Source organism: Amblyomma mixtum, chromosome 7 (genome assembly GCF_055824585.1).
Source record: "Amblyomma mixtum isolate Tamu chromosome 7, ASM5582458v1, whole genome shotgun sequence".
Taxonomy (NCBI): Eukaryota; Metazoa; Arthropoda; class Arachnida; order Ixodida; family Ixodidae; genus Amblyomma; species Amblyomma mixtum.
In genome coordinates this window covers 67,782,812-67,810,165 of record NC_143018.1, presented here as the reverse complement: position 1 = coordinate 67,810,165, position 27,354 = coordinate 67,782,812, and the positions used below count along the sequence as shown (strand labels likewise).

The 27,354-nt window shown below is 45.4% G+C and overlaps 1 protein-coding gene and 2 non-coding genes across 3 annotated transcripts; 1 reads left to right on the top strand and 2 right to left on the bottom strand.

The window, feature by feature from the left end:
* The first annotated feature begins 39 nt into the window (after positions 1 to 39).
* On the top strand, positions 40 to 26,640 carry sha (shavenoid). The gene is made up of 6 exons (XM_089554707.1): positions 40 to 394; positions 15,584 to 16,029; positions 17,329 to 17,622; positions 20,840 to 21,084; positions 23,942 to 24,085; positions 25,725 to 26,640. Exons 1-6 carry the CDS (start codon positions 40 to 42, stop codon positions 26,638 to 26,640), a joined length of 2,400 nt encoding a protein of 799 aa, XP_089410833.1.
* Positions 7,861 to 7,932, bottom strand: TRNAT-CGU (transfer RNA threonine (anticodon CGU)). Its single transcript has one exon. It is a non-coding gene; the product is annotated as a tRNA-Thr (tRNA).
* On the bottom strand, positions 8,348 to 8,419 carry TRNAT-CGU (transfer RNA threonine (anticodon CGU)). Its single transcript has one exon. It is a non-coding gene; the product is annotated as a tRNA-Thr (tRNA).
* Positions 26,641 to 27,354: the final 714 nt, after the last annotated feature.

Genomic DNA, 27,354 nt, shown 5'->3' with positions numbered 1-27,354 from the left:
CTAACCTACTCCTGCTCAGCGGCGAGACATGATGGAAGGATGCTCGCCTTTCTCTACGCCACGCTCTTGCTTCTGGTCACGATGGGCGTAGCCGTCGCGTCCAGCAACGGCGCAGACCTGGAAGTCTCGCGCCACCACGGAGGAGACCTGTTCCGGGACTGCATCGGATGTGGTCCGGACGCGGCCCAGGCTCCCGGCGGAGGCCAGTGCCAGTGCCAGTGCGCGCCGTCCCACCATACTTACCGCGAGGACATCCGCATGTGCGTGCGAGACCTAGGCGAGTGTCGGCTGGGAGCCTTCGTGAGGGCCGGGGCTCCCATGGAACAGATGCCACTTGTGTTCCTTCCGCTGGCCGGACAGATTGTCCATCCCGGAGCACACCTCAGCCTAACGGGTAAGCGCTCTTGCTACTAGCAACCTAAGCAGCGACTCTGATTTCTTTTACCGTTCATCGGTGCGAAGCATTTGCATGGTTTTATTGCTATTTTCCCTACGTTATTTTGCAATACAGCTTCTCTTCGTAGTAGTAGTAGTGGTAGTGGCTTTATTTGCATTTAATATGGAAGCTAAAAGAATTTTTGCTACCCCGGCATCTGCTATCGCGGCTGGAAGCATCTGAGCTGGGGCAGTGGAAATAAAGGATAGCAGGCAGTGTGTAGAAGTGAAAAGAAATAGGTGAGGGGATAGCAGAAAGGACAGGGGGAGTGTACACTGAAAATAAATAAATCTATTTACACATGTACATCATAAATATAAATGGTCGCGCTCGCGTGAGGGTCTGGTAGGACACTTCTCTTATGCAGAAATGCATTCTCCGGCTTGCCCATCAGATTTTAGCACGCGCAATGGGGAGCTCACAATACGGGTACAAAATTAATAAGTATTTCCACGTTTACTAGAAATATTCAGGGGGCACTTTCTTGACCTAAAGTGCGGTGAGGCGAAAGCTTCGCGTTTGGGAGGCATCCGCCTGGTTCGACGCCTTTCTGCAAACACTGCCCAGCGTCCTAGACAAGGATAACTACATATGCGTTGGCAGAAAGTAGCGTAGCCATTAGTACGCTCGGCTGCGGAACGGAAGGGTGGTGGTTCGAATGGCTTCGAGCACAAAGTTATTTTTTCTGGTCTGACTACCTCTGCTGACAACCTTCTGTCGACAATGAAGTAGCATTAAACGCTTTCACCTTAATACACTGTACACAAGGCCGGGTAGCTAGAAGGCCACCTTTAATTCGAAGCTTGCAGTGACATCACACAGAAAGCGGCAGTTATCGAATTTCGTCTCGATCGAACTGCGGCCGGCCAGGGCAGCGATTCGTTCCCGCGACGTTGTATTGGGAAGCTGGACGCCTCATCTATTGCGCCACTGCAACCGGTGAAGGTAGAATGCGAGCGAGTACTGAGCCATTCCAAAATGCCTGCCTACGTCCGGCAGTACGGCTTCCATTAAAGCAACAAGATCCTCTCAGATTTGGACGCCACAGTGTGGTCCAGGGGGGCCGTCGAAACAACAGGGCTGGTAGCCGAAGAATTAGTCGCTGAAAAAAACAAAGGCACAAAGGCAGGCCTCGGCAAAGACACGCATCATCTACTCCTGAGTCCTATTTCGATGTAGTCCGCTGTACTGCCGGAGGAAGCATCCGTGTTTTTCCTACCGTAGTTGAGGAAGCTTTCGTTTTCAGACTAATTACATGCATGTATATATAGCTGGTCGCGTCATCCTTGAATTCTCCTCTCTTGTCTGCTTTCTTTACCTGGAAGACGCAGTGTACTTCCTTAATTTCCGTGCTGGAAGGAACGCCTTTGCATTAACGAGTTTTCTGGCAAAAAACCTAGACTAGAAAGTCGTTGCTCTGTGAAATAAACATATCATGAGCATAAATCTCTCACCTAATAAACGCATGAAAATTTAGGCTGGTGCCTGTTCCTTCGTTCACCTTGTTTAGAAGTGGTGTTGTCCTATCAAGACGCTGAATTTTGAACTTCACATCCTCGTATGACCCAAAACAATATGTCAGTTGTTCCAAAGAGTTAAATGCATAAATGATACCACTTGTAGCAAATCTCATGGTCGCGCAGACTGCGATTTTTGTATCACAAGTTCGTCGAAAAAAGGCTTCCTATTATACAGCCAAAAACGGTCTAACAAAAGGGCCGTTTATTTATTTAAAAGGTCCACTCTTCATTCTTGTATTTCCTTACGTTTACGGCTGCGTGGCTTATATTGTAATGCTATTTTGAAAGCCGTTTTCAGCAATAAACAGTTCTGTGTGCACTTCGTCATTTGCACGTTACATGCGTTTCCCTCTTGACCAAGGTTTTATTCGCTCATCGAAATGTTATGTCCACGCCAGCCGCAGCGGTGGCTCAGTGGTTAGAGCGCTCGGCTTCTGCCCAAAAGACGCGGGTTCGATCCCGCGGGTTCGAAAATTTCGCTTCTCAACCAGGCTTATAGCCAACGTGAACGTAGCTTCGAAGGAAGCGCGACTTGTGAGGCTCGCCGATTACAAACGGCAAGCGCCGATCACTGCCGTCCATGATGGCTCAATGACGGCGGCCAAGTGAAGATTGTCGTGCTTTGTACGGTGTAGCGCTATGCAAGGCATACTTATTCGGCGGCCACATGTGGTAAAGAAGTTTGGTTGGCATAGTGCTCGCCAAGCCTGTATAATTGCTTTTTCGGCTCGCCACATGCTTTCCGGGGTAGGGAGGATTGTGCCAAGGTTGCTGTGAGACGCTGTTCTGTCACCGCTTTATCAGTAAGCCTGAGTTTCTCGACTGCAAGAGCCAACTTTATGCAAGCCCTCGCTCAATGTAACCGCGCTCTGCGGCCACGCTTTTGCGCGTTGTATCCAAGATGCCCTTGTCTTAATACTTAATTTGATGGTTGCAGCGCCCTCCTTCGTAAAAACGGCGGCGTTTTAAGTGGGCTTGACTGTGTTTACTTGCCCGGCAGGTGACACGCACGTATCTTCAATAACTTCTCGCTGAATACTGCCAGAAGCAAAAAAAAAATGAACGATGTCAACTTTCGTGTTAAAAGTTTTATAAACTGCCATGATCTTCGACGCCTAACTTCAGTTGTTCTAACCGCAAGGTTCAAGAACAAACAAAAGAGAGATGAGTACATGTGAGGGTGTCTACTGTCGAAGAATGAACCGCGCATTAAACATTAAAGGGACACTAAGGAGAACCCCATCCAATTTATATACCTGGTGAAAACTGATTCCCCAGGTCTTTGTGGCTATGCTGCCGTTTCTACGGCAGAAAGAGCCGCAGTTATCGGGGAAAAAATTGAATATAAGAATCTTCCCGCCAGTCGATTCAAACTCTTCACGCCCTTGCCAAAAAGAATGGATTGCCACCGTGCTGAATTGAAAGGCAGTGTAACGTGGCCTCCGGGATCCGCAACGAAAAATTGGCGTCGACGTATGCATTTTATTTGCGAAATCGGACTGTGATGGCGAGACCTGTCTTTCGTTTTTTTTTCTTCTCTATTTTAGCTCATGAAAACTCCCATTTTCAGAGAAAGTGGTCTCTTTGTAATGAGGACTCTATATTATCGATACAAGCCAGCATTATTTTTGCTTAGTGGCGCTTTAAAACATGTCTGGGATGGCGTGTGCTCCAAAAACAATACGGAGACGGAAAACAACTTCGACGGCAATAAACAGGCCGCCGGCTGAAAAAGCGGAAAGGAAGCAGACTAGAGTCTTTTTCGGCTGTGGCGTTCCCGTTTTAGAATTTTATTGCTCTGTGGTGTCACGCTCGCGAAGCCACATTTTTGTTTCCTTCAGGAAACCCACAATTGCCTTGCAGGTCTTACAACGTTTGCTTCAAAGAGTGCCGAAGACAAATTTAAGTTGGCGCATACAAACTAACCACCGCGTTCTGATGACAATAAGGTACTTTCGCTGGAAACGGAGCTGTTATACACGAGCTATAAAAACCAAGAAATCTAGGATAGGTAAAGCCGCAGCAGGCCGTTTTCACAAGTAGAATGCGCTGATGGTATGTGCAGTCTTCTCGCTGATCTCTGAGGCCAATCCACAACGCTCACTTCTTTTAGCCATGACCAATACAATCATGATCATTTTCACCAGTTTAAATAATGTGAGAAAAACATTCGGTTCCTAAACTTCACCTTTCTCGCCAATAAATGTGTCTTTCACAGCCGGACAAGTGCTGCATACAAAAATCGAGAGCAAGCGATAGCATTGCTTTAAAGGGGGCTTGTTCACTTTCTACATTAAAACAATCTACTTTCACTAATAACAATTATTGATGGAGACTTTCCCGCTGACTCTTCTTAAGACGTCCTTTTCCGGCGTGAACTTCGCAGGCAGCCTGGCATGCCAAAGCCACAAACTTCTTTTGGCGGTTTGGGAGGCGCTACTCAGGAAAGCGGGTGGAGAGTGCCTGCATTTGAGGATATTCTATTTTTGGTCGTTGATTCAGCGGGGCCCTACCACACGGGTCTTTGAGTGGCAGCTTTCATGAATGGATATGCTGGTATTTCATTGAAGGTGGATGATCGGAGAACTGGTGGTTGGCCAAGTGGTTTGAGCACCCGCCTCATATGCGGACGGTAGTGGGTGTTCGATCCGCAGTGCTGCCAAACATACATCCAGTTTTCCAATGGGTGACCGCTTCGCCCTTTCATGATGCTGCCATATAGTTTTTGTGTTTAGTTCTATTTCTAGAAGCATTAAGCATGCGAGGTGACACACGAAAGAAAATGTTTAAGCACTGTTTGGTCAAGCTTCAATTGCCACATTACGACCAAATCCACGTTGTCCTCATCGTCTCCAGCAATGAAGAGCAAACAGAAGAGGTTCCCGTGCAACCGTGCCTGTTGCTTCTTTGCTCCAGCACAGTCCAAATAGGCTTCAGGTTTTTTCGAGGAGAGTAGTGCGGGATGTTTCAGGGAAGAATAATTATTTTCCAAAATAGGCTTCTTGGGGTAAAAATATGGCTTTTGCGGCATATTGTTACCGGTGATGGCGGACACCGCAAAGCCGATGAATTGTCTTAAGTAGTAAGTTGGTTAACTAATTTCTGATAATTAACTCTATCTATCACAGCTAGGCAACTGGTTGTAAATAGAGATTTGTTGCCGAAAAACGCGATCATCCTCGGTGTTGTAGCTCGGCAAAATTTGGCTACATCGTGCCAAAGTACATGCGCTTTCGGAAAGCATGCAGACAAAGTAACCTTTTCATTGCACGCAACTAGTCAAATAGCCAAATTTTGTCGAGCCGCAGCGTCAAGGGTAATCGCATTTTCGAAATTCTAATAACTGGTATGCCTATTACTAACGACAGCCTACAAGCGACTCTAAATGCAACTAGATGCCAAACTATAATAGTTAACAAATAAAATTAAAAATTAGTCAACCAGCTTACTACTTCAGACGATTCACAGCTTGTGTGGTGCCCACCAACACAGGGAATACTGTGCTGAAAAAGCCATATTTTTAGCTCAAAAAACCTATTTTTGAGAATTACTTCAAACCTTCCCTGAAAAGCCTTGTATATAGGACTGCCATAATCAATGATGCAGCCGTCATACTTCGTAATCGGAAGCCGGCGTAGGCGTATTGGTGGATGTAATATACCACCGGTATTAGTCGAAACGAGTCGACACCAAGAATGTGACCTGTACGGTTTCTTAAGTATGGCCCATTTGCGGGCCAAAATGAGTAAAGGATGAAGACACTCTCAATCGTAAGGCTAAGACTGGACGCTTTAATCTTAGCTTTTATGATGACCATTCTCGAAAACGCGTTTTCGGGGCCATGTCTCCTTCACAGCAAATTACGTGGCTCGTGCTTACCGATAGGTGCTCTGGGGAATGTGCCGCATGCGTGAAAAAGAGACAGGAGGGAGATTAGAAGTGCAAATGCAGGGAGATTACCCAGAAGTTCTTACGGTTGGACAGCGCTGGATTAAGAGGGGGGGGGGGGGGGGGGGTGGGCTGCCTGGCCTCACGTGCAATAGCAGGAGAAGGGAGCCCATTTATTCTAACTTGCTTAGTATATAGAACCATGGTCATGGAACTTCGAGCGACACGTATAAAGCGAGAAAACCAGAGCGAGGAGACGGGCCCCAACCTGATGTAACTTTGTTTAGCCGAATCAGTTGGGGAGAGCTTGTGGAGCTGAAAAAACAGGAATCCCCCGCCACCTCGAGGGTGCCCCCTTCCTTACGCGGCAATGTGCGCTTGCTTACGGATTGCGGGAGGGTTTTCGTGGTTTCCTGTCAATCCCCCATTCAGTGGCTTCTGAAGGTGTGATGTTGTAGGTGTAGTGTGTTTGAGATTCCTCGAGTCGGCATAACAACCGCTTTATATATGAAAAGTTATTTCATCGCAGCTGATTTATCAATATAAGATAAAGTCACCAGAAATTGCAAATCACAACAGGATTTAATTCACGACGTTACCAGCCTTTTTCGAATGTACTACAGTATTCGACACACGCAGCTTTCAAAGCACGCGTGAGGTACGGGTATAGCACAAAGCGCAAATGGAAACAATAATTTCTGGTGTCTTTATATATATATATATATATATATATATATATATATATATATATATATATATATATATATATATATATATATATATATATATATATATATATATAAACTAAGGAAGGGGAATGAGGGGCTCGTTATAAATATGAGAGAAGCCAACAGCCACAGAAACCAAGGAGCACAGGGGATTTTTAAATTTTTTTTTGTGGTGTTGATCAAGTAAGAATATTACTGAAAAAATTAGGAGTCACTTTGGCGACTAAAGTGGTGCAAGGCGAAAGCCTGAGTACAGCATTCTGCCACGAATGTGGTTGTGAATGATGATTCAAGTGCTACCAGCGAATGACGCGTCCATTGGCTGTCTGCGTGTGTTACTGATGTGTGGTTAACATGTTAAGCTTCGCCTGTAAGAGTGGAACGCGACAGCGTCTTGCAACGCTGCCAGGGAGTCCACAGAACACCATCGCCAATTCGGCTGTGCGCCTTGCTGGACGGTAAATTTATTTTTTGAGGAAAGTAAATGTATCTCTCTCGCATATCTGGGTGGACACCTGCACCTCGCTGTAAGGGAAAGGGGGAAGATGGGAGTGAACGAAGACGCCGTATTAGCTAGACGCGCCTTTGTTCATTCCAAACCATTCAGCTGGCATTACGGAGTGGCTAGCGTGCTCGTATCGCACTCCGGAGAGCTTGGTTCGATTCCCCAACACGACCAATTTCGTTCTCGGTTTTATTGATTTATGCGGTCTAACTAGAAAGGTTAATTAGGCTATTTCATATTTATATCATTGTATTTCTATCTATCGTGTTCTGTCATTCACCTGTCAAATGTTGGAACTGTCTAGGATGTTCGACACAACGTATATGAAACGAGCAACGTCGAATTGAGTGGGGAAGTGCGTGGTGGTGGAGCGAACGCGGCTTCTTATTTATCTGTTTTTTTCAGCAGCGTGTCCTTCCGCGGACGCTGTTGTCGCAGCGGCGCGCGTCTTTCTTTTATTTTCCTCTGTCTTCTGACCTCTTCATTCTCCTCTATCTTAATTAGGCTAATTGATTAATTAAGCAAGTAACTAAACTCTGTCCCACTTAGTTGGAGCATCACTATACGATCCCTTTGGTTGGTTGCATGGTTACAAGCCAAAGTACAATTGGCCCCATTTGAAATTCGCGCACTGTGACGTCACGAGCATTTCGACCAATTGAAAAGCGTGACATTTTCTGTCGACAACTCCTGCTTACAACGATGAGGCATTAAAGGCTTCCGCCTTAATATGTTGTCGCTTAAAGCTAATTGATTAGAAAAGCAGAAGAAAAAACAACCACATGCCGCCGGTGGGATCCGAACCCACGACCTCCGAATTACGCGTCCGGTGCTCTACCTCTGAGCTACGGCGGCGGTTGTCAAACCTTCTGCTTTCGGGGGTATTTATGTCTACAAATAACCTAATCTTGAGAGTGTTCATCAGCGCCACCCACGTTCGTAAGCGGCGGACGTGGAACGTCCTGAGTTACCGCTGGTGTGACGTAGAACGCCACCGAACGGCGAGGGTGGCAGCTGTGTGAGTACCCTCTTATGCTTCCTATGGCATCAAGGCTGCCAGAACCGAGGCCCTCGCTAAGGAATTAAGCCAACTAAGGAAGGGGAATGAGGGGCTCGTTATAAATATGAGAGAAGCCAACAGCCACAGAAACCAAGGAGCACAGGGGATTTTTTAATTTTTTTTTTGTGGTGTTGATCAAGTAAGAATATTACTGAATATGTTGTCGCTTAAAGCTAATTGATTAGAAAAGCAGAAGAAAAAACAACCACATGCCGCCGGTGGGATCCGAACCCACGACCTCCGAATTACGCGTCCGGTGCTCTACCTCTGAGCTACGGCGGCGGCTGTCAAACCTTCTGCTTTCGGGGGTATTTATGTCTACAAATAACCTAATCTTGAGAGCGTTCATCAGCGCCACCCACGTTCGTAAGCGGCGGACGTGGAACGTCCTGAGTTACCGCTGGTGTGACGTAGAACGCCACCGAACGGCGAGGGTGGAAGCTGTGTGAGTACCCTCTTATGCTTCCTATGGCATCAAGGCTGCCAGAACCGAGGCCCTCGGTTCTGGCACGCTGAGCTGAGCAACCCTCGGGTGGTTGTTTTTTTTTTCTTCTGCTTTTCTAATCAATTAGCTTTAAGCGACAACATATTCAGTAATATTCTTACTTGATCAACACCACAAAAAAAAATTAAAAAATCCCCTGTGCTCCTTGGTTTCTGTGGCTGTTGGCTTCTCTCACATATATATATATATATATATATATATATATATATATATATATATATATATATATATATATATATATATATATATATATATATATATATATATATATATATATATATATATATATATTATGGCTTCCTTAGAAAGACAGGGGAGCTGCCTTCCAGGTGTCGCTCGTTACCGCATTTCGGTGACAAGCGTTTACCCCTGCCATAGTCTATGCTCCTGCGCAACGAAGGTTCAACATCTCAAGAGAAACTCGATGTCTCGTTGACATGCCTCGCTGGCATTCCTGCTGACCCCCATCCCTACTAGTTTCTCTTGAAATGTTCCCTTCTCGCTGCTTAGAGGTCAAGCGCTTCACGCTTGTCACCAAAATGTAGTAATTAGCGACGAAGCCTCAAGGGTCACTCCCCTGTTTTTCTAAGAATGTCATGACTAACACTTGTCAAAACGCATTTTTCCCATCTACCATTCATGACTGGAATCGCCTGTCCCATGAAATTGTTGAGTGCCGTTCAGAGTCTATGTTCCGCGCGTTGCTGTCGGTTGTATGGGTGCGCAGTTGGCTTTCTTTTTTTTTTTTCGTCATGTCTTTTTGTTGTTTCATATTTCATTCATTTTGTACTTGCTGTGTCATGCCTTGTTGTATTGCTTTTTTTTTTCTTCCTCTTTTTTTCTGGCCTATTCTTCTGTTATGTATCCTCATCCCCCCTGCAATAATGCCTTCGGGCGCTGCAGGTATTTCCAATAAATAAATAAATAAATGAGGTAGTGGGAAAAGTAATTTTCCTTCCCCCCTTTTTATTTCCTGTCGCTGCCTCCTTCCAAGCATCTGCATACACGTTAGGGGATCGCCTTTTCAAGTTGGCACCAACGTCTCTATTTTTCCGTCTTTTTAATCCCCCCTTCCTTTTGCACTGGTGTTTTGCGCTATTCTTTTACCTCGCGCGTGCTTTAAAATCTGCATGTTCGTTATATATATATATTTTTTTTTTCTTCTTCTTCTTTTCTTCTTCTTTTTTCTTCTTCTGCTTTTCTAATCAATTAGCTTTAAGCTACAACATATTCAGTAATCTTCTTACTTAATCAACACCACAAAAAAAAATTTTTTAAAATTCAAAAATCCCCTGTGCTCCTTGGTTTCTGTGGCTGTTGGCTTCTCTCATATATATATATATATATATATATATATATATATATATATAGAACAGTCATGGAAACCAAGGCGCGTAGGGGAATGTTTCCTTTACAAAACTGCGGTACTGATCAATGTGGGATTAATAGTCCGATAGTCCGATTGGACTATAAACCAATCTCATTATTCGTGTCTAACTAATCCAGACCCCAAATTTAAAACAATAAACATTCGCCTATGCTCTTTTGTTTCAGTGACTGTTGGCTTCCTTCACGTGCGCATATATACACATACCCATAGATAAGAGGTGAGCCATATAAAGCACGCGGCTCACCTGTTATGAACAACACACACAACGACAAACAGCTCACGTAGGAAGGTTTCATGACGCAAGAATTGCGAAACCCCCTACTAGCGCACATATTCGCATTTGGCCTAACGACGCAAATCGGCTCCATTTTCTGCCTTCCGTAAGTCTTTTTGCTTTATTCCTTGATGGAATCCTCAAGCAACGAACAGGGTCGTTAAAAACCCTGCATGACGTTTTCAGCGTGCGCAGCGCTGCCGCTTCATGCAGGGACCAAACTGAAACTTACCCACTGAAAGAAACAAAAATAGCAGCGTTAGAATGGAGCATGAATGGGCGCCTTTAAAAGCGGGGCTGGTACTCATGCACGGTTCCGCCATCCGGCTTAGTGTTTAGTCTTTGCTGCGAAGGCTGCACGAACCACTTTTACTTTTCGGTGACCGGATCACGCTGAAGCGGTGCGCGTAAATAAAACGATATTGTCCGAGGCCCACAAAAGAACTTAATTAAGGCAACCAGATTGCCTGGCTCACGCTTTTGCTCTGCGTCGGTCACGTTCCAGCAGGAGATTCCCTGTAGTGAGGTGCATCCCTCTGCAGCGTCATGAATGCTTCAACAACGCAATTATGAGTGATTTGTCGGTTTCATGCCTTTAGTACTTTCTTGGCTATTGTTACTAACTGGCGCAAAGAGGCTGGCGGTTCATGGACCAACGCTTGCGTGCTAGCTCCTTTGTCAATTTGACGGCTCTTTAATAGAGGGCAACTACACCACTACAACGTTTACTTGTGAGTTTGAGAGCGAAGTAAATAATGTAAGAGTAAATGCTGCGTTGGTTAGGTGCCAGAGGCTACAAATTATCTGAGGGACTCTTTCTTGTATTTTTGTCTTTTAAATCTCGTTGTATTCTTCTTTTATCTTTTTCGCTTCCGATCGCCGCCTTTTACCTAGAACTGCAGGTCGATGATGTACAACAGGCTTAGTAAAATGCCTGCTTTTTAATTAAAGAGCTCTCTCGTTTATTTTTCTTCTCTCTGCGGACTGCTTAACCGCACCGTCACTCGGTGGGTTCCCGAACATTTGTTATTAGGAATATTAATTGTTCTCCCATAACACATTTTGCAATAAAAGTTCGATTTTTCTACTAGCAATTGCAGAATGACGAAACCTGAATCTCTAAATTACAAACGTTTAGTCAATGAACTAATTTAAAGCAGTCGGGATAATTAGTTATCCGGGTCACATTACAAATGATAACATTACAAAAGATATGCTTAGACAGTAAGTTCATTATAACTGTATTTTGTTGTTCTGAGCTTGTTATATATGTTGCACTCAGCGTTCTTATTTTTTCAATCGATAATGAACCGCTTATCACACTTAGTTCGTTATGCCCACTGCAAATAAGTTCAGTCTCATTGTTCCTTCTAGAAATTTCGAAGCATATTTGGTTGTTTGCTGTCGGTTATTCGCAATTATCGCTTCTTCATTTCTTTAATGTTTTATTATACTGATTAGCAGTCACTCATTTACTGATTTTGTTTTGTCGCCTGCACTTACTATCTTTCAGTTGTACTCACACCCGATGTGAGTGGGCAATTATTAAGCAAACACATTTTAAATGCACAACTGATCACTTTAATTTTTTCTGCAGCCTTCTAGAGCTTGCTTTGTTTCCTGCGCAGTTAACACAGCAGAAGCCGCAACTTCACCTAAAATGGCGCGGCAGGATCAACACCCTCTTTTTTAGGAAAAAGCTCAATAGCGGCGTTAGCTTTTATTATGCCAGTTCACGACTCATATTCCCCTCGGAATCACCGTTAGCACGCATACACACATTCTAACTAAACACTTTAGGGCTCTCTGCGGCCGCTTTGAAAATAATGCTTCACAGATATAGAATTCTTTTTTTTTTTTGTCCACATCGACGCACTGCGTACAACTCTGCCACTATTATGCATTAGTGTAGGAAAACAACACTGCGACCTTTTCAGTTTCCCTTATATGACGGCGTCCTCACGGGGCATTATTATTCGCACTGTGATAAAACACGTTTCCAGGCACTTGCCGCGAATCTTAGAGCTTCTTCCTCGTTAACTAATATCAAGTCAAGAAGATTGCAGGTCGAATAACACCCATCGCAGCATTGAATGGCAACCGGACGTTAAAAAACCTCGGGTGGTAGAAACTGATCAGAGCCCTTCATTACTGCGTCTCTCATGGTTCATGTGCTGCTTTGGGATGTTAAATGCACCTACCATACATTAACATATAATACCATACCATACCGCCATGCACACCCCACCATACCTTACTATACTACACCAAACCATAGCATAGCATACCCTACCATACAGTACCGTATTATACACTACCATGTCACTTCCACTGACATTTAAAAACACTGGAGTAAAAAAAATGATTTCCTTGCACCGCTTCTTATCATGGCTTCCATGAAGTTGTTCTAAGCTGTAAAATACAGCTTCCAGTAGGCAGAGAAATGCTTCTGTCAAATCTACTATTATGCGGCCAACTTGAGGAGCTCATTGCACATCTGCAAAGCGACGGTTCATACTTCACTCATTACTTTTCATGTCGTGCTTATGATTCAGTTCAATCCAACTGTACTCAGTTCATTTCGGACATATATACAAAATATGCAACATGTACATAAGATAAGGCAACAGGAGCTTCATACGTCTGCTTACGAGGCCTTGATCACGGGTTTACACATAAGACAATCAGTTCGTGGAGATTTCATGTACATAAATACAATAACAATTACAGTCATTCACCCATAGACAATTAACATACATAGAAACATTCAAATAGGGCAAGAAGATAAGGCGAAAAGTGTAACAAGGCCTTATTACACAATTAAGCAAGCAAGGCACAGCGCATCAACTGAGGCAAGCATTAATCAATTAATCATTGAAACATGAGGTATTCTTGGACGTTTTATCTGATTTGAATAAAGCAGGAGGAGTCGCATCACTTCTTTAAAGCGAGAAATGGTTCTTTCATCGGCGTGATTTCTGGAGGATGGGTACATACAACAAAGGAAAATTATTTCGTTACGTATAGTTTTGGCTTCATAGTTAGTTCTTTCTTCTTTCCCCACGAGAATGACAGCGCGTAGGTCATATAATTACATCTCTGTTGATATATCTGCTTGAAAAGGCGACATAATTATGTTTTGCATGGCCGAAGATCTCAATAGCTAAAGAAAGACTGCAGAGGTTTGAAAATAGCATTATGTTTAATATCTCATACTAGAAGCGTTCAGATGAAGAGGAATAGGAAGATACCATCTGTAAGGCTTTTTTTTTTTCAGATGAGAAAGGCGTTCAGTCTACTTTGTTACAAGTCCCTCTGATTAGATGACAATGTGTAAGGTAATAGGGGTTAAAGGAATAGTATAGCTGCTTTCTAGCACAATGCGAAAAAATGTCTTCCAACCTTAATATCAGTGCAATAGACGCAAGCTTTTTCGCACGGAAATAAATTGTCTTCAAGCCAACTAAGCAATGACCTAAAGACGACTCTTTAGTAGCGACAAGTGTTTGTAAGAAATATTTCCAAATATCTAATGAGGCATGCACTTTATCGTGACTATTAGTGGTGGTGTATTTTTGCCAATTCAAAACATTTTTCTCAAGTTGTCTGCGGTCGTTCCTCCAAGTGAATGCTAAAAAATCCTTTTTCTTTTTTCCACCCATAGCTCCAGGATTATGTAGGGCTCGGCTGCAACCCATGCAAGAAGCATAGAAAAATAAACAGCGGCATCGTGAAGGCATGCAGGGCAGCTTATGGCCATTAAAACTCTAGAATTTGCCGCTGATTATCTTCGCAAGCACGACTTAGGAACAGCTCCTCATGGTCCACCTACCATGCGTGGCGCCGCGTGCACGACCCTGTGTTAAGTGGCCTGTAGTTACTGTGATGCACCTGTAATTATGCGATGATTGTTCGAGGCCTTAACCTAAGCGTTCTTCACGCCACTGCCTAATACACTCCCACCGTTGGTAGCGCTCTACGCTGCCCATTACAACATCATTACACCAATGAGTATATTCCATGCAGTGTGTGTTCTGGAAGTGCTGAATCAGCTTTGCATTAACTTCCTGCCTCTGGTTAGAGTTGCAGCGGTGCTTCTAAGTGCATGCAACCGCCAGCTAGTCGTTGACGACACTGCTGCAATATACTCGCGAAAAAAAGTTCTTACTTGGCCTTCTTTAGCTATTCGAAACCTTGAGAAAGCTTCACTAGAGATAAGTAAGTGCGTCATGGCGTTCCCATGAACACCCGTCTAAAAGGTTGTGGCTGTCTTGAAGCACCAGCATGCGTACGCTGATATAACTGCTAGAAGTTTACAAATGTGCCCCAGTAAATGGTCATTAAGCCTGTCTTCGCCATTCACATGATTATAGCGTGGTCATTTATTGTCTATGGCTGGTGTGTTGGTCATGCTCATTCCCTTTGCGTGTTAGGTGCCGAAAGTGTTTTATCATTTCTTTGACAGGCGTCGAAAGTTTCGTAGCGCACTTGAGCTTTTGTTATTCTGATTGTATTTTGTCTTCAGGGTCTTTAACCAATGGAACCCCTATACAATATTTAAAGTGTGTCTTTGCACCGATAATTCGAGGTATTCATACATGGGTGAACGCTGCTCTTTAGTGCGCCTCTTCGTCGGACAACTCTGTCTTCCGCATTGTATGACACTACGTTTTGTGTCAACTACTTTTTGGCTAAGCTAATGCGAAGGCTCGTGTTGCGATGATTTCAGACTCACTGAGCTCATTTCATCATCTGCGTGCAGTCTCTGAATCTCTGCTTTATATAAACTCTTCTACCCGAAATATCGATTTCGTCATGTCCGAATGTTATCATCCGGTACATAAACAGGGTAAGAAGGCATAGAGTATTCTGCGCCTAGTGCCCTTCACGTCCTCGTAGACGAGTGCAAGAGGTGGCTTTAATGTCAGTAAGTGTAGAGAAGATTCCCAGAGAAGCATGCCTCTCTTCTAAGTCCCGACAAAGTGGCAAAGAACGCAGATTGACACTCATTGACCACACTGCAGATTGGCCCCACTGCATGCGGTCTCCGGCACGTTATGCATATGTCCACACACACAACCCAAGTCACACATCGCACACATTACTGAGTGACTGACTGCCGCAAAAAGTAGCGATCCACAAATCAGAACTTCAGATGGTCGTGCACATATAGATCTATAGTGTCATTTTAAAAGAGAGGTCAGCTTTGGATGCTTATATTCTTCAGGTTGTCTGCAAGACCCGTAAACTCTCGAGTTAATTATTTTCTCACCGCAGGCATGGCTCCCATCGACCCGCTCTGGTGTCGCGTCAACCGGACTCAGTACTTGAGCCCGGAGGGTTGGCAGGAGTCCCGAGACCCAACATCGTCTTCGCCCGGAGGTCAGCCGTTCGCTTTGTACCGCGCCAGCAACCGAACGTTTCTGCAGTGGCTCGGCGGCGAATCTGAGAGACGCAAGCTGCAGCACAAGCTAATCCTGCTTCGCGTGCGTTGCACGGACAACTCCGGTGCCGTGTTCGAACCCTGCATAGCATTCCGCGCCGGATGGGCCCCGGGCATCTCTCCTGTGGAGCGCAGGACCACAGACTACACGGTAGTCGGACTCTGCCTGGGTGTTCTTGGACTGGCCTACGTCCTGGCTGTGCTCGTCTACCTGCGAGTACGGCAGGCTAGTGTGAAGTCTACATTCCGCAGCTACTTGGAAGAGGAGCAAACGTCTACGGTGAGATCTCTGGTTGCCGTATGCAGTTGGTGACTATCTCGCAAAGACACTTTGTGCAAACTGTCTGATAAAACTTTTACTGCACCTGCTTTCACAGTACGCGTTTGTTTCAGTATGAGTGTCCTATTGGCTGTATTGTTTGTCGCATGCACACCAAGTATTACGGCGCCTCTCCGTACCCTCTGCTTTACGGGCAAGTACTGTAGAGGCGGGGGAATGAAATTCTTAGTAGAGTCTAAGATTAAGGCGGCACCGCGTGGGATTTGGTTCCACTCTGCTGTGACGTTGTTCCCTTCCTTCTTTCTTTCTTTTCTTCTTGAGTTCATTCTTTACAAGCACGGATGTAATGCCCCTCTGTGCACACTGAAGTGTCGTTTTCCTCAAAAGTAGGTTCCCGCAATCTTCTTTCTGACCAGCAGTTTATTTTCTCGAAGCATTCCACCCTCAACTGACCACACTCTAGTGTTTCTGCCTGTCATCTATGTTAATTTTAATATGCCATTCGAAAAACTACAATTATAATCGCCATGTCATTGTGGGTGCGTTTTTCACGACGTGCACACACGTACGGCCGCATTTGGGTTTTTATAGATGCATTCTTGTCTAAAGCATGGTCGACATACTCACCTTAAAGATGAACAACATTAGGGTGATTGCAGACAACAAAAACTCCCCCCCCCCCCTTTGCATGCTCTAATTGCTAGAGCTAACAAATACTATACCAGTTTTTTTAGTTACGTTGACCTTACTATTTGTCGCCTTGTCACACACCGCCGCTATTCTTCAGCGTGCGAAAAGCCCTGTGAAGTAAAGGATGATGACTTCGCCTACTCGTAACTGTTCTCGAAGTAATATAATATAAGTAATATAATATAATGTTATTAAGAGAATATCGACTGCCCAACGAGAATGGCTTTGACTCCATGACGAAAGCAGTTCCGCAGTCAGTCTTTGCCGACACTAAGGCTGCTTGCTTTTGAGTTCGGCTTTATTTCATGCAATTTTTTGGGGCAAGAGTAATGGACTTGTTACAAGACTAAAAATCAGGGAAGACGGACACTGGAAATAGGCCAATGCAATAGGTATACAATAGCGTTTTCCTTACGGGAACACAGTATTCGCACAGTGGATCACGTAAAGGCTCCATGACAAGTAGGAAAGCGCTAGTCTGGGAAAACTTTGAGGCTGTTCTCCAATGAGCACGAAATATACTCTCGCTTACGACATTACGACTGTCTTTGGTATTTGTAGACTCTTCCAGCCTCTCACGAATCGTGCTCCCCCTCTCGGCCTTCTCAGGTCGTTGGGCAGCCAAGCCAGGAGCAGCAGCAGTACCACGCGTACGATACGCCTCGCGGCTCCGGAAGCGACTCGTCGAACCGTGACGTCTTCTTCATGCGTTCCGGCAGCCACCAGCAGCAGCAATGCCTACCAGGGGGCAGCACATCCGGAAGCGATGGTCGCCGCCCACAGCACCTTGAGTCGCGTGGATCTGTGCGTCGCGCAGCGCTCCAAATGAACCTTGGACCCGAACTGCTCGAGCCGGAGATGCTCGCCTGCCCACCGCCCCCAGCGCAGGAGTTCCTCGCCAAGGTGCGAGTAGGACCCGTCCTTCGGAATAGCTGGCTGCCGAAACGTCTTTCATGATGCGAGAACAAGCCCGGGTTTCCTGAACAGCTGGCGCCATCTATCGGCCGAGAGTAGCGTATACCACGCAACTCGATAGGAATATTATCACATTTATATTAACAGGGAACTACAGAGTCGAGCAAAATTCTGCGTGAACATGTTGATTGGGTTGGCCTGCTCTTCCTACGCTTTGCAAAATCGACCTTGTAGAACAGCTCCTACTCTCGCATTGGCTAGTTCTAACGGCCACAGAAAAACATAGGGTAGGGTATAGCATACAGTCAAAATTGCAGCGTTCTTTTTTTTATGTATTCAGCGACACGCGATGGAAGCGCAGAAAACTCGAAACAATTCTGAGCTTTAAGCTTGTCCTGGATAGCTCTGAAGCATTGGCGGTGGCATGGAAACACTAACTACTGCACAGCCTGAGCCACAAGAATAGCGCTGATGGTCCTTCGTCGTGAGAGCGAAATTCTGGCTCGTAATTTTGAGCGGGAGGTGTCAAAGTGTAGGTTGTAGGCGCAGTTCACAAAGCACCGCGCAAGTACGATAGACTTGTATGGGCGCCTCAACGCCGGGGCATGTGCAGTTTCGAATGTTCAGTGTGCGACAGCCAACACGCTGGTCAGACCAACGTTGGGTCAGACATGCGTCGTTGTATATTGAGTGCTGACCGTTTTTTTAGATTCTCGGTTCAGACAGTCGGCTCGAAGAGCGGCAGGAAGATGCGTGCAGTTGTCTCGGCTAGCTTAGATGCAATCAAAGGTATACTGGCGAGTAAAAACCTTGTTGTGAATTCCACTTGGTGATTTGGATCATTTTTTCGTTCTTGCGAGAAACCGAGAATCATTTTTACTGGGACGACTTGGATACTGCTTGGATTCAGATCCTCAGCTCTGATTAGACCACGACGGTATGGTCCCTAGGCTGCCTAGTCATCTTGCTCTTCCGCGGATTCTGAAAGCGCTCCGGATCGCACACTGGAATTTGTCATTAGCAGGAATGACGGATCACCAGCGCGGCGAAATGGCAATGGGCACGAACACGAAGATAACGAGAGTGCCAGGCTCTTCCCATTCTTGATTCTGAGGGGGGGTTCAGAAGAACCAGACCTGGCGCACTGCCTATAGTCAGCATACAGACGCCTCAAAACTTGCGAAGCGGCGCTCTTGACAACGGTACCTTCCTGCCGGCCTGCAGCCTGTGTTGCGAGCGTGGCCACAGATCAGCACTGTTGCTATTAGCGTGCTCGCATGCCTCAGAGCATCGCGGCTCCAAATCATTTTTTTCTCCCGACTGTACACTCGAGAGCAGCTCAAAGACAAAACATAAAACAGTCATTAAAAAGGGTTCTTGTAACTGCTCCTAATCTTCAGGAGCAGCGACATGTATAATATGCTACAAAGCAAACAGGGAAACAAGAGACAAGCAAAGGAAAATTTCCGGTCAAACATCGAGCTCACTGGTGTAAACGGAGAGGGAAGGTAGACATGAATGGAAAGGGCATCATTTAAATTTTACGTAGAGGATAAGTACAAGCGATAACGATTAATAAACTGTAGAGAGGTTTCCACTTCAAAGCAAGTAAAGAGCCTAATGCACTAAAACGTAGCATAAATCTTAAACATCTTAAAAGAATAAAAACCGTCAATGAAGCATAAATCCTTACCTCTAAAATTCTATGTCAAGAATTGCTTTGTAGTGAAGGGCGAGTAAAGAGCTCCTTATTCCCACCTGTACTTTTTTTTTAGGATAATAAAAGACTGAAAGCCTGAAACTAAACACAGAAGAAGGGGTCGGTTCCTTCCCTCTTCACGCACGTATCGAGAGCCACTTACCGAAAACAGTTTTATCGACATTGAAGGCGGTGGCTGCTAGAGACGTTCGAAACTACTTGCTGCTTTATACCCAACAATTCTGGACAAAGGCATTTTTGAGCGGGCGGTGAACGCAATTTTTTTCATATCATGTGAAATTTCACTATAACAATCATTATATCCGTAGATCGCCCGATTGTGGTCTTGCATTCTTACTTCTATTAATATTATTGCTATGTCAAAAACGTTCCTGATTGGTATTCTATAGCTCTATTAACTGTTCGATGACAGGGATGAAAACACTTTAAAGGAAGATTTTGCACATATAAGAAGACTGGGCCATTATATTCAATATTTCTGTAGAAGTATCATACAATTTTAAAAATTTTTGTCCGAGTATGTTGGGCATGCCTCGTAAAAAGGATAGATAATAGATTGAACATGTCAGAGTCACCGCTCTTGCATTGTCTTCGTCTTGCGCACGTTAGCGATCTGCGGACAGGGTCCCTAGAAAAATAACATGTTCCCGTAATTTTGATTTCTGTGTTCCACGACCTCTTAGACTGGTTTGGTTGAACTAAAATACTGGTATGTGATAGAGGCATGAAGAAATTTCTTGTGATATTAGAGAGTTTTAGCTTAGCGTGCACCGCCTTGAATTGCCTCTTAAGGCGAGCAGTCAATGTTCATGAGCAGATGACCCTTACGAGAATGGTGCGCCCACAGCTTGCCTGCAAATGGCTCCTCGGGGCTTTTAGCGCATGCGCATTGTCGAGTTGCTGTGCGCGGTAAGCGGTAACGCAAGGCCGGTACACGGTATGCAAAAACTCTCCATTTTAGCTGAATATTAAGGCGAAAGCCTTTAATAGCTGTTACTGTCGTCCGTCCATTAACAAAGCCTGTCACACGCGTTTAACTCGTGAAGTAAAAAAGATAGAAGAAAACCAATGGTTGATTCAGACAGAGGAGTAAAAATAAACCTAGAAGCAAAGTCTGATGACTGCAGAGCAATTAGTTAATAATTATAGGCAAAAACGTCAAAATTGAGTCGAAATAGCGCGGACGTCGATATAACCACCGGAACGTTGTGACGTCACATCTATCGGAAGTCGTTACAGAATGGTCATAAAAACGTCGGTTTTGTGTCAGATTGGATGGAAAAATGCGTAATTAAGGGTAATTAACACTTAAGATCCCTGAAAGATGTATAATTTGAGTATCAATATAGCCACAGGAACAATGTGACGTCACATCCACCGGAAGTCGCCACGGCATAATGTCCACGGCTTTCGCCTCTCAGCACTTAGTTGCCAAAGTGTCCTTGCAATTTTTTTCTCGTGATCTAAGTTGACCGTCTTCCCCAGGTCCGTGAGATGGTGGCAGCGGCGAGGGCCAGGCTGCGCAGCTTCAGGTTTCGACCCTCCCTGGTAGACATACCGGAAGACGATTATTACCACACGCAACTGCATCAGCAGCACCAGGACCTGCAGCAGGGTCACCACCAGTTCGCGAAGAAGTCGGATCTTTTCTCTGGCGCTTCCAGCGTATGCAGCGTCATCTACGACAGCTCCGTGCGGCATAACCCGCTGCACGGAGTCGACTGCCACAGGTGATGAAGACGCACAAACCCATAGTTTTGTTACGAAAGCAACACTCCGACAGCCAAAGCGAGACCTCAGGTGGCCGCCGTAGCTGCGCTGATCTTGTTTATATTGGTCGAAATGGTCGTGACGTCACTGTGCGCGAATTTGAAGCGGGGCCAATTGTACTTTGGCTAGTAACCATGCAACCAATTAAAGGGATCGTATAGTGATGCTCGAAGTAAGTGCGACTGAGTTTAGTTAATTGCTTAATTAACCAGTTATCCTAATTAACCTTTCTAGTGAGACCGCAAAAGTAAATAAAACCGAGTAGGAAATTGTTCGAGCTGGGGAATCGAACCAGGGTTTCCGGAATGCGAGACGAGCACGCTAACCACTCCGCCATTCACAGCTCGATGGTTTGGAATGAATAAAGGCGCGTCTAGCTAATACAGTGTCTTCGTTCACTCCCATTTTCCTCTCTTCCCGTTACGGCGAGGTTCAGGTGTCCACCGAGTTATGCGAGACAGATAAATTTCCTTTCCTAAAACCAGTTTACCGACGAGCAAGGCGTAGAGCCGAACGGGCGATGGCGTTCTGTGGACTCCCTGGCAGCGTTGCAAGACGCTGTCGCGTTCCACTCATCGTGGTGAAGCTTGATATCTGGTCTTAACCAGATATCAGTGACACAAGCAGCAACACCGCGCTTAAGGCTTTCGCCTCACCGCACTTTAGGTCAACAAACTGCCTTCTGAATTTTTGATGTGGTCGCAGACTTATCTTCTCTAGCAACTGTGCTGTGATCACTGTAGAGGGAAAGAAAATCGAGTACCGCAGGGAGTCGTCAAAGGCAGAAAAATATATGTGTTTATATGCTTACCACCGGCAATATTCATTATTATTCCAGTGAAGAACTCACTCTCTCCAGGTGAACCAGGGGCAGAGAGGGGACGCTGGTGAAAGGGGCGGAGGCGCGAAGGGGCTGCCAAGTTGCAACACTGCAATAACATCAGCTGGTGTACAAACAGTTTAAAGTTAGTAACCTGTTAGCCAAAACCAAACTATCAGTGGCTGTTGAAGGGGTAGCTACACCAAATTTCTCATGGTAAGGTTTGGCTTAGGAGTAATGCTCAAGACATTAAAAATGTGGATCGGTGTGTAAAATTACCTGTACGATGTAAATAACTTGTGACTGAATTTCTTCCCTTCGGCACTTTCTTTCTGTAGCTGGAAACTGATTTTAAACATCACAGGTAGGTTTTGGGTCACGTCTGGCATACAAAACCTGTATATAATCGTTGTTTTGTCGTTTTATATTGGTGCCACTGTTGCGCAAGCCTGCTAGTCAGAATGATCACGAGTAAATCATGTTCAGGTTTTTAGTTGCTCACGTGATGTCATACGTTTGATGCCCCCGCCGCCGTTTCTAATGCTCAAAGCCGAAACCGAAACTTCAGAAGAGAGTAAAAGCCGCCGCGGTGGCTTAATGATTATGGCCCTCGGCTGCTGACCCGAAAGACGCGGGCTCAATGCCGGCCACGGCGGTCGAAGTTCGATGGAGGCGAAATTCTTGGGGCCCGTGTACTGTGCGATGTCAGTGGACGTTAATGAACACCAGGTGGTCGAAACTTCCGGAGCCCTTCACTATGGCATCCGTCGTAGCCTGAGTCGCTTAGGGGCGTTAAACCCCCATAAACCAAACCAGAAGAGAAGAAAATCAAGTAATTTTTTTCTCGAGGATGGGCGACTTTCGCCTGGTAATGCGTGACGCACAACAGTGCTAGAAAGGACTACAACCGGTTGCATCGTACAAGGCGGACTTCTGCCACTTCATGGTCTTCTATCCTTTTTTTCGGGAAAGTGTGTGTGTGTGTGTGGGGGGGGGGGGCAAGGACCTATTTCCAAAGCATCTTGCCATAGAATTGCAATAGGCACTAGGCAGGGGAAATCTTGCACCCATTCGAATCCAGCCCTTGTCGAACGCGAGGCGAATGCCCTAGTTTCTGAGACAGGCTTAATTGGTCGAATATGGGGGCGGCATTTACCCTGCAGTCGACATAGTTATTCTAATGATAAGGAGAATGATGTGTGCCTTACCCATTGTTAGAAAGCATAAACACACTAAGAAGTAGGTGACCGAAATTGGCCTTCCCCTAAAGCACGTCTCACAATTCACAGTGTTGCTTTGTTGCACAGTGTTGCACGCAAAAATGCCTCGACCATCACCTTTTACGAATTTACGAAGTGGATGAAGGCGCGTCTAGTGAATGCACAGATGCCTAAGAAACGTATCTTCGAGATATTCACTGAGGCTTGCATGAATAATTTAATTGTGAGCATGTAAATTACAGATGTTCTAATTAAGCGAAAGCCGAAGTTGACCAGAACGCACTCAACGTTACAGACGGCAAGCCGCGACTAGTTGTCGGATACACCACAGCTTTCGCTCTCTAGCCTGGTTCAACACTAGTTGAACCACAGCTAATTTTTAACTGTACATCTATGTTATCTGTTCATATTGTTAGGCGCTGTGTTTGTTAAACGGCAGCAAAAGCTTTGGTATCTGGTTCTATACCGCTTTATTAGTGGCACGTATTGCAATACGACGAGCGAAGCGTGGCGCCGCACTGTGCAGCATCTACATACTGTTGCTGTTCAGGTCCTGTTTCACCAGCTACAGTCCTTGTGCAACGATGGTGTTTCTACACAATGGCATGTGACGTCTGTAAATAAACTTGACGATTTAAGGAGAAAGATTGTTAGAGCAGTCATTGTTCTCTTCGCCCACCTAGAGAGCCTTACGTGGGATTTCATCCTTCTTGTTTTGTTTTTAAGAAACACGTTCAAGTTCAACAAACCTAAACCCAATGTTTGCCATCTGTGCAGGTTCTTTGAAGTGAACGAGAGCTTCCAGGACTCGCCGCTTGAGGCATTGGCGCATCAGTCACCTTACCCTCCACGACCACCAGAACGACGCCGGAAAAAGCTGTTTGGCAAGGAAAAGCAGCAAGCCCGTTTCGACCTCTTCAGGTGGGACACTCATTCTATACTGTCTTTTGTGACTTTCTCAAGTGGCAAGCCGAGGTCCGTTGCAGCCGCAAGTTACGGGGCTTTAGTTTTGGCATTACGCGAGAGTAGCCAATGAATCAAGACTTACTTCACCTTTATTTGCCTCTTAAATGTGTTAAGCGATATCGGATAAAGATTTTGTCCTCCATCTCTTATTGATAAAGCTCGAAACTCTGTCAGCCGCTACATTTTGATGTAAGCGTTCTGTTATTAGGACAAGGTTGTTTCAGGAATATGTTCTCTTTACTTTATTCACGAGGTTGTTTCTGTTGTGATTTCTCCCAGCTGCTATATGAGAAAAGCCTTCGCAATAACCTATGCCTCATCATCTCATTAAGGCATCCTTAAACTTAACTCCCTCATCGTATAAGCTATTGAGCTTAGATTTGTTGAAACTATAAAAGAACTTGATCAATACTATCTTCCAGGCTGTTTTGGTGACTGAATGTTGTGTTTTGGTTCAGTGTTAAATAGATGCTGCCATTTTTTAAACGTGATTTTGATAAGAATGTACACATCTGAAATTTTTCTAGGTTTCCAAGGCTTTCAGTGGAACTTATTTGACCCGTTACAAGCACCTTGAACGTCCTACTGATTTCTGCTGAAAAACGTTTGTTCCGAAAATACCAACTGCCAGATGTAGCCTAGGCGCAACAGCTTGGAAAGTTATAATAAGTCGTTGATTCGAACTTTTGCTGTAAGACGTAGACCAAAGGAGCACAACTGTTTTTTCTGTTAATATGGAGCGTGTTTTTGGGTGTGGCCTTAATTCCATGTTCATTTATCTTGATGCCTCAGATAACTTTGCGACAGGCAGCTTTCTTACATTTGTGAGATGACCAGAGTGAATTCTTTCAAGCGGGTACTCAATGGTTGCGTTTGAAAAGCTTAGAAAGCACGTTGGCCTATCAATCAAATAAATTCGGCAGCAGTTCTACTATTGGTACCTGCATTTACGAGGCATTCTTTTCTTATATTAAGAAGATTCTTTATTACAATCAGTTCTACAGTGATACAATCTAATGGCTAACTGTAATGCTACAAAATTGAAAATTGCAAGATATTTTGATATTTGCGTGAGTTTAACCAAAACAATGCATCTGGAGATTGGTACGTGGTTTCTAAGAAACTGACTTTGCAACTGGAACATCACCGCAAGCAATATTACTGCATCTTAAATACTGTCTGGGCGACCTCAGACTGAAACTTAACCAATGTCGTAAGCGCTCTTTATTGCATCCACGTTGTATATAACATGACTAAGTATTTCATATGTGCGGATAGCTTCATATCTACAGATTTCATCTGAAAATTTGTATAGAGAAGATTGGTTTTATGGTTTTATAGGCATTAACGTTCCAAAGTACTACAGGCTATGAGCGACGCCTGGAGGACTCGGGATAATTTTGACCGGGCGGTGTTCTTTAATGCGCACTCTCAACGCACAGTACGCGGTCTCTAGCATTTCGCCTTCTGTGAAATGTGAAAGCTGCTGCCGTGTACGAACCCCCTACTTGTGTATCGAGAGGAGGAAACGGTCTTCTGGTGGAGGAAATCGGAGGCGTCGCTAATAAAAAACATACATGCATTTGTGTTCCAGGAAAGACCTGTACGAGAAGCTTCAGAGGCTCCAGGAAAGCCGTGCGCAACAACCGACCGGAGTGCGGTGTGAACCCGATGGTAACTCCGACAGCCCGTCCTACGAGAACGTCTTACCGGCGCCGCTGCCCAAGAGCTCTTGCCATGATGCTCCACCCCGGCCACCACCTCGCCTCTGTTCCTCACCGGTTGACCTGATCCGTTCCGATGACATGGACGGCGACAACGGCTCCTCAACGAGCATCGATCTGGACTCACTCTACTCACCCTGCGATTCCCTAAACTCGAGAAACATTACCAAGCTGTCGGTACCTCCAGACCAGACGCTTCTCGAAGGCCTCGACGAGCCGATCATCTTCGACTCCCTTCAAAATCCGCGCCCCACATATCTCATTAACTCTGACCGGGTCAGTCCGGGGATGATTGTGAAGGTCGCGAACTCGTTCAAGCCGACCCACTCCGGCCTCTACATGAGCGTGCAATCGCTCCAGAAGTGCATCAAAACCACCTCGCGGCTGGGCCCTTGCCCTCGAGGCTTTGACGCCATGGACGCTCTACGCCGAGTTACCGCTGGCGACATCGAATTCATGCATGTGTGCCGGGGTCAGCTCAAGCGGCGGGACAGTGTTGGCTGCTCGTCCGTAGCCTCGGACAGCTTGGTACCGTCCCCTTCCGACTCGGAATACGACCCGGACTACTCCGATCCTTCGCCGCAAACGGACGCTAGAGTGGTTAGCCTGCGACGCACCAGGCGTCGCTTCCGCTCTCGCGCGGAACGCAGCGGAAAGCATACGCAGCCGCCAGCGCCGCCTGACGTCACGATCATCGAAGTGGGAGATGCGGCTGGAGATATTCTGAATGGTAAAGGGAACTTTGTGACGCTAATAGAGCTGGACACCTCAGAGAGCTCGAACTGATGTGACTTCCGGAAATGTGGACTCCTCTCTGTCGGCAGCTGGACTGGTGAATCTTCCGTTAGGCGCCATTGGCGGTTGCCCTGGAGGTCATCGAACAAAATGATTTGCGCGGCTTCTAAGTGCCTCATTTGCCAATGTTGTGCTTCGGAACAGCTTCATGAAGCTTGTATGACTTGTGATCACAAAGCAGCAGAGCTCTGGAGTTGATTTTCCGATTGATGACAGCTATATGCATCTAGGGAGGATTATAAAACTTGCAGCACTAGTTTTCTTGGCGCCAAGCAGTTCACAAACAGAAAATTAACAGCTATGCACTACTGGTAGATAAGTCGGCTCCTCCTAGTACCAGTGCTGCATTTTGGTTTGTCATATCCTTCCTGTCATTACACCTGTTGGGGACGCAGGGCTGTGGCGCACACCATGAACATTTGTGAAATGTTTCGACCTGTGTATTTACCATTGTTTTCACGACAATAATAACGCACTGACTGACCTTTCTGCTCGGCTCATTACCAAAGTGATGAAGGTTGGAGAAGCAATAACATGGCTGTGGCAAATCTTTCGCTTCGAGCCCTCCATTGTTTCTTGTCGCGTTTATTTTTGGCAGAATGCTGTCAATGTGAGAATAATCTACGTAAAGACGCATCTGGACATTTGAACTGCTTCGCACGTACACTGCTAGGTGTTTTACCACGTATCTTGCAGCTCGATATG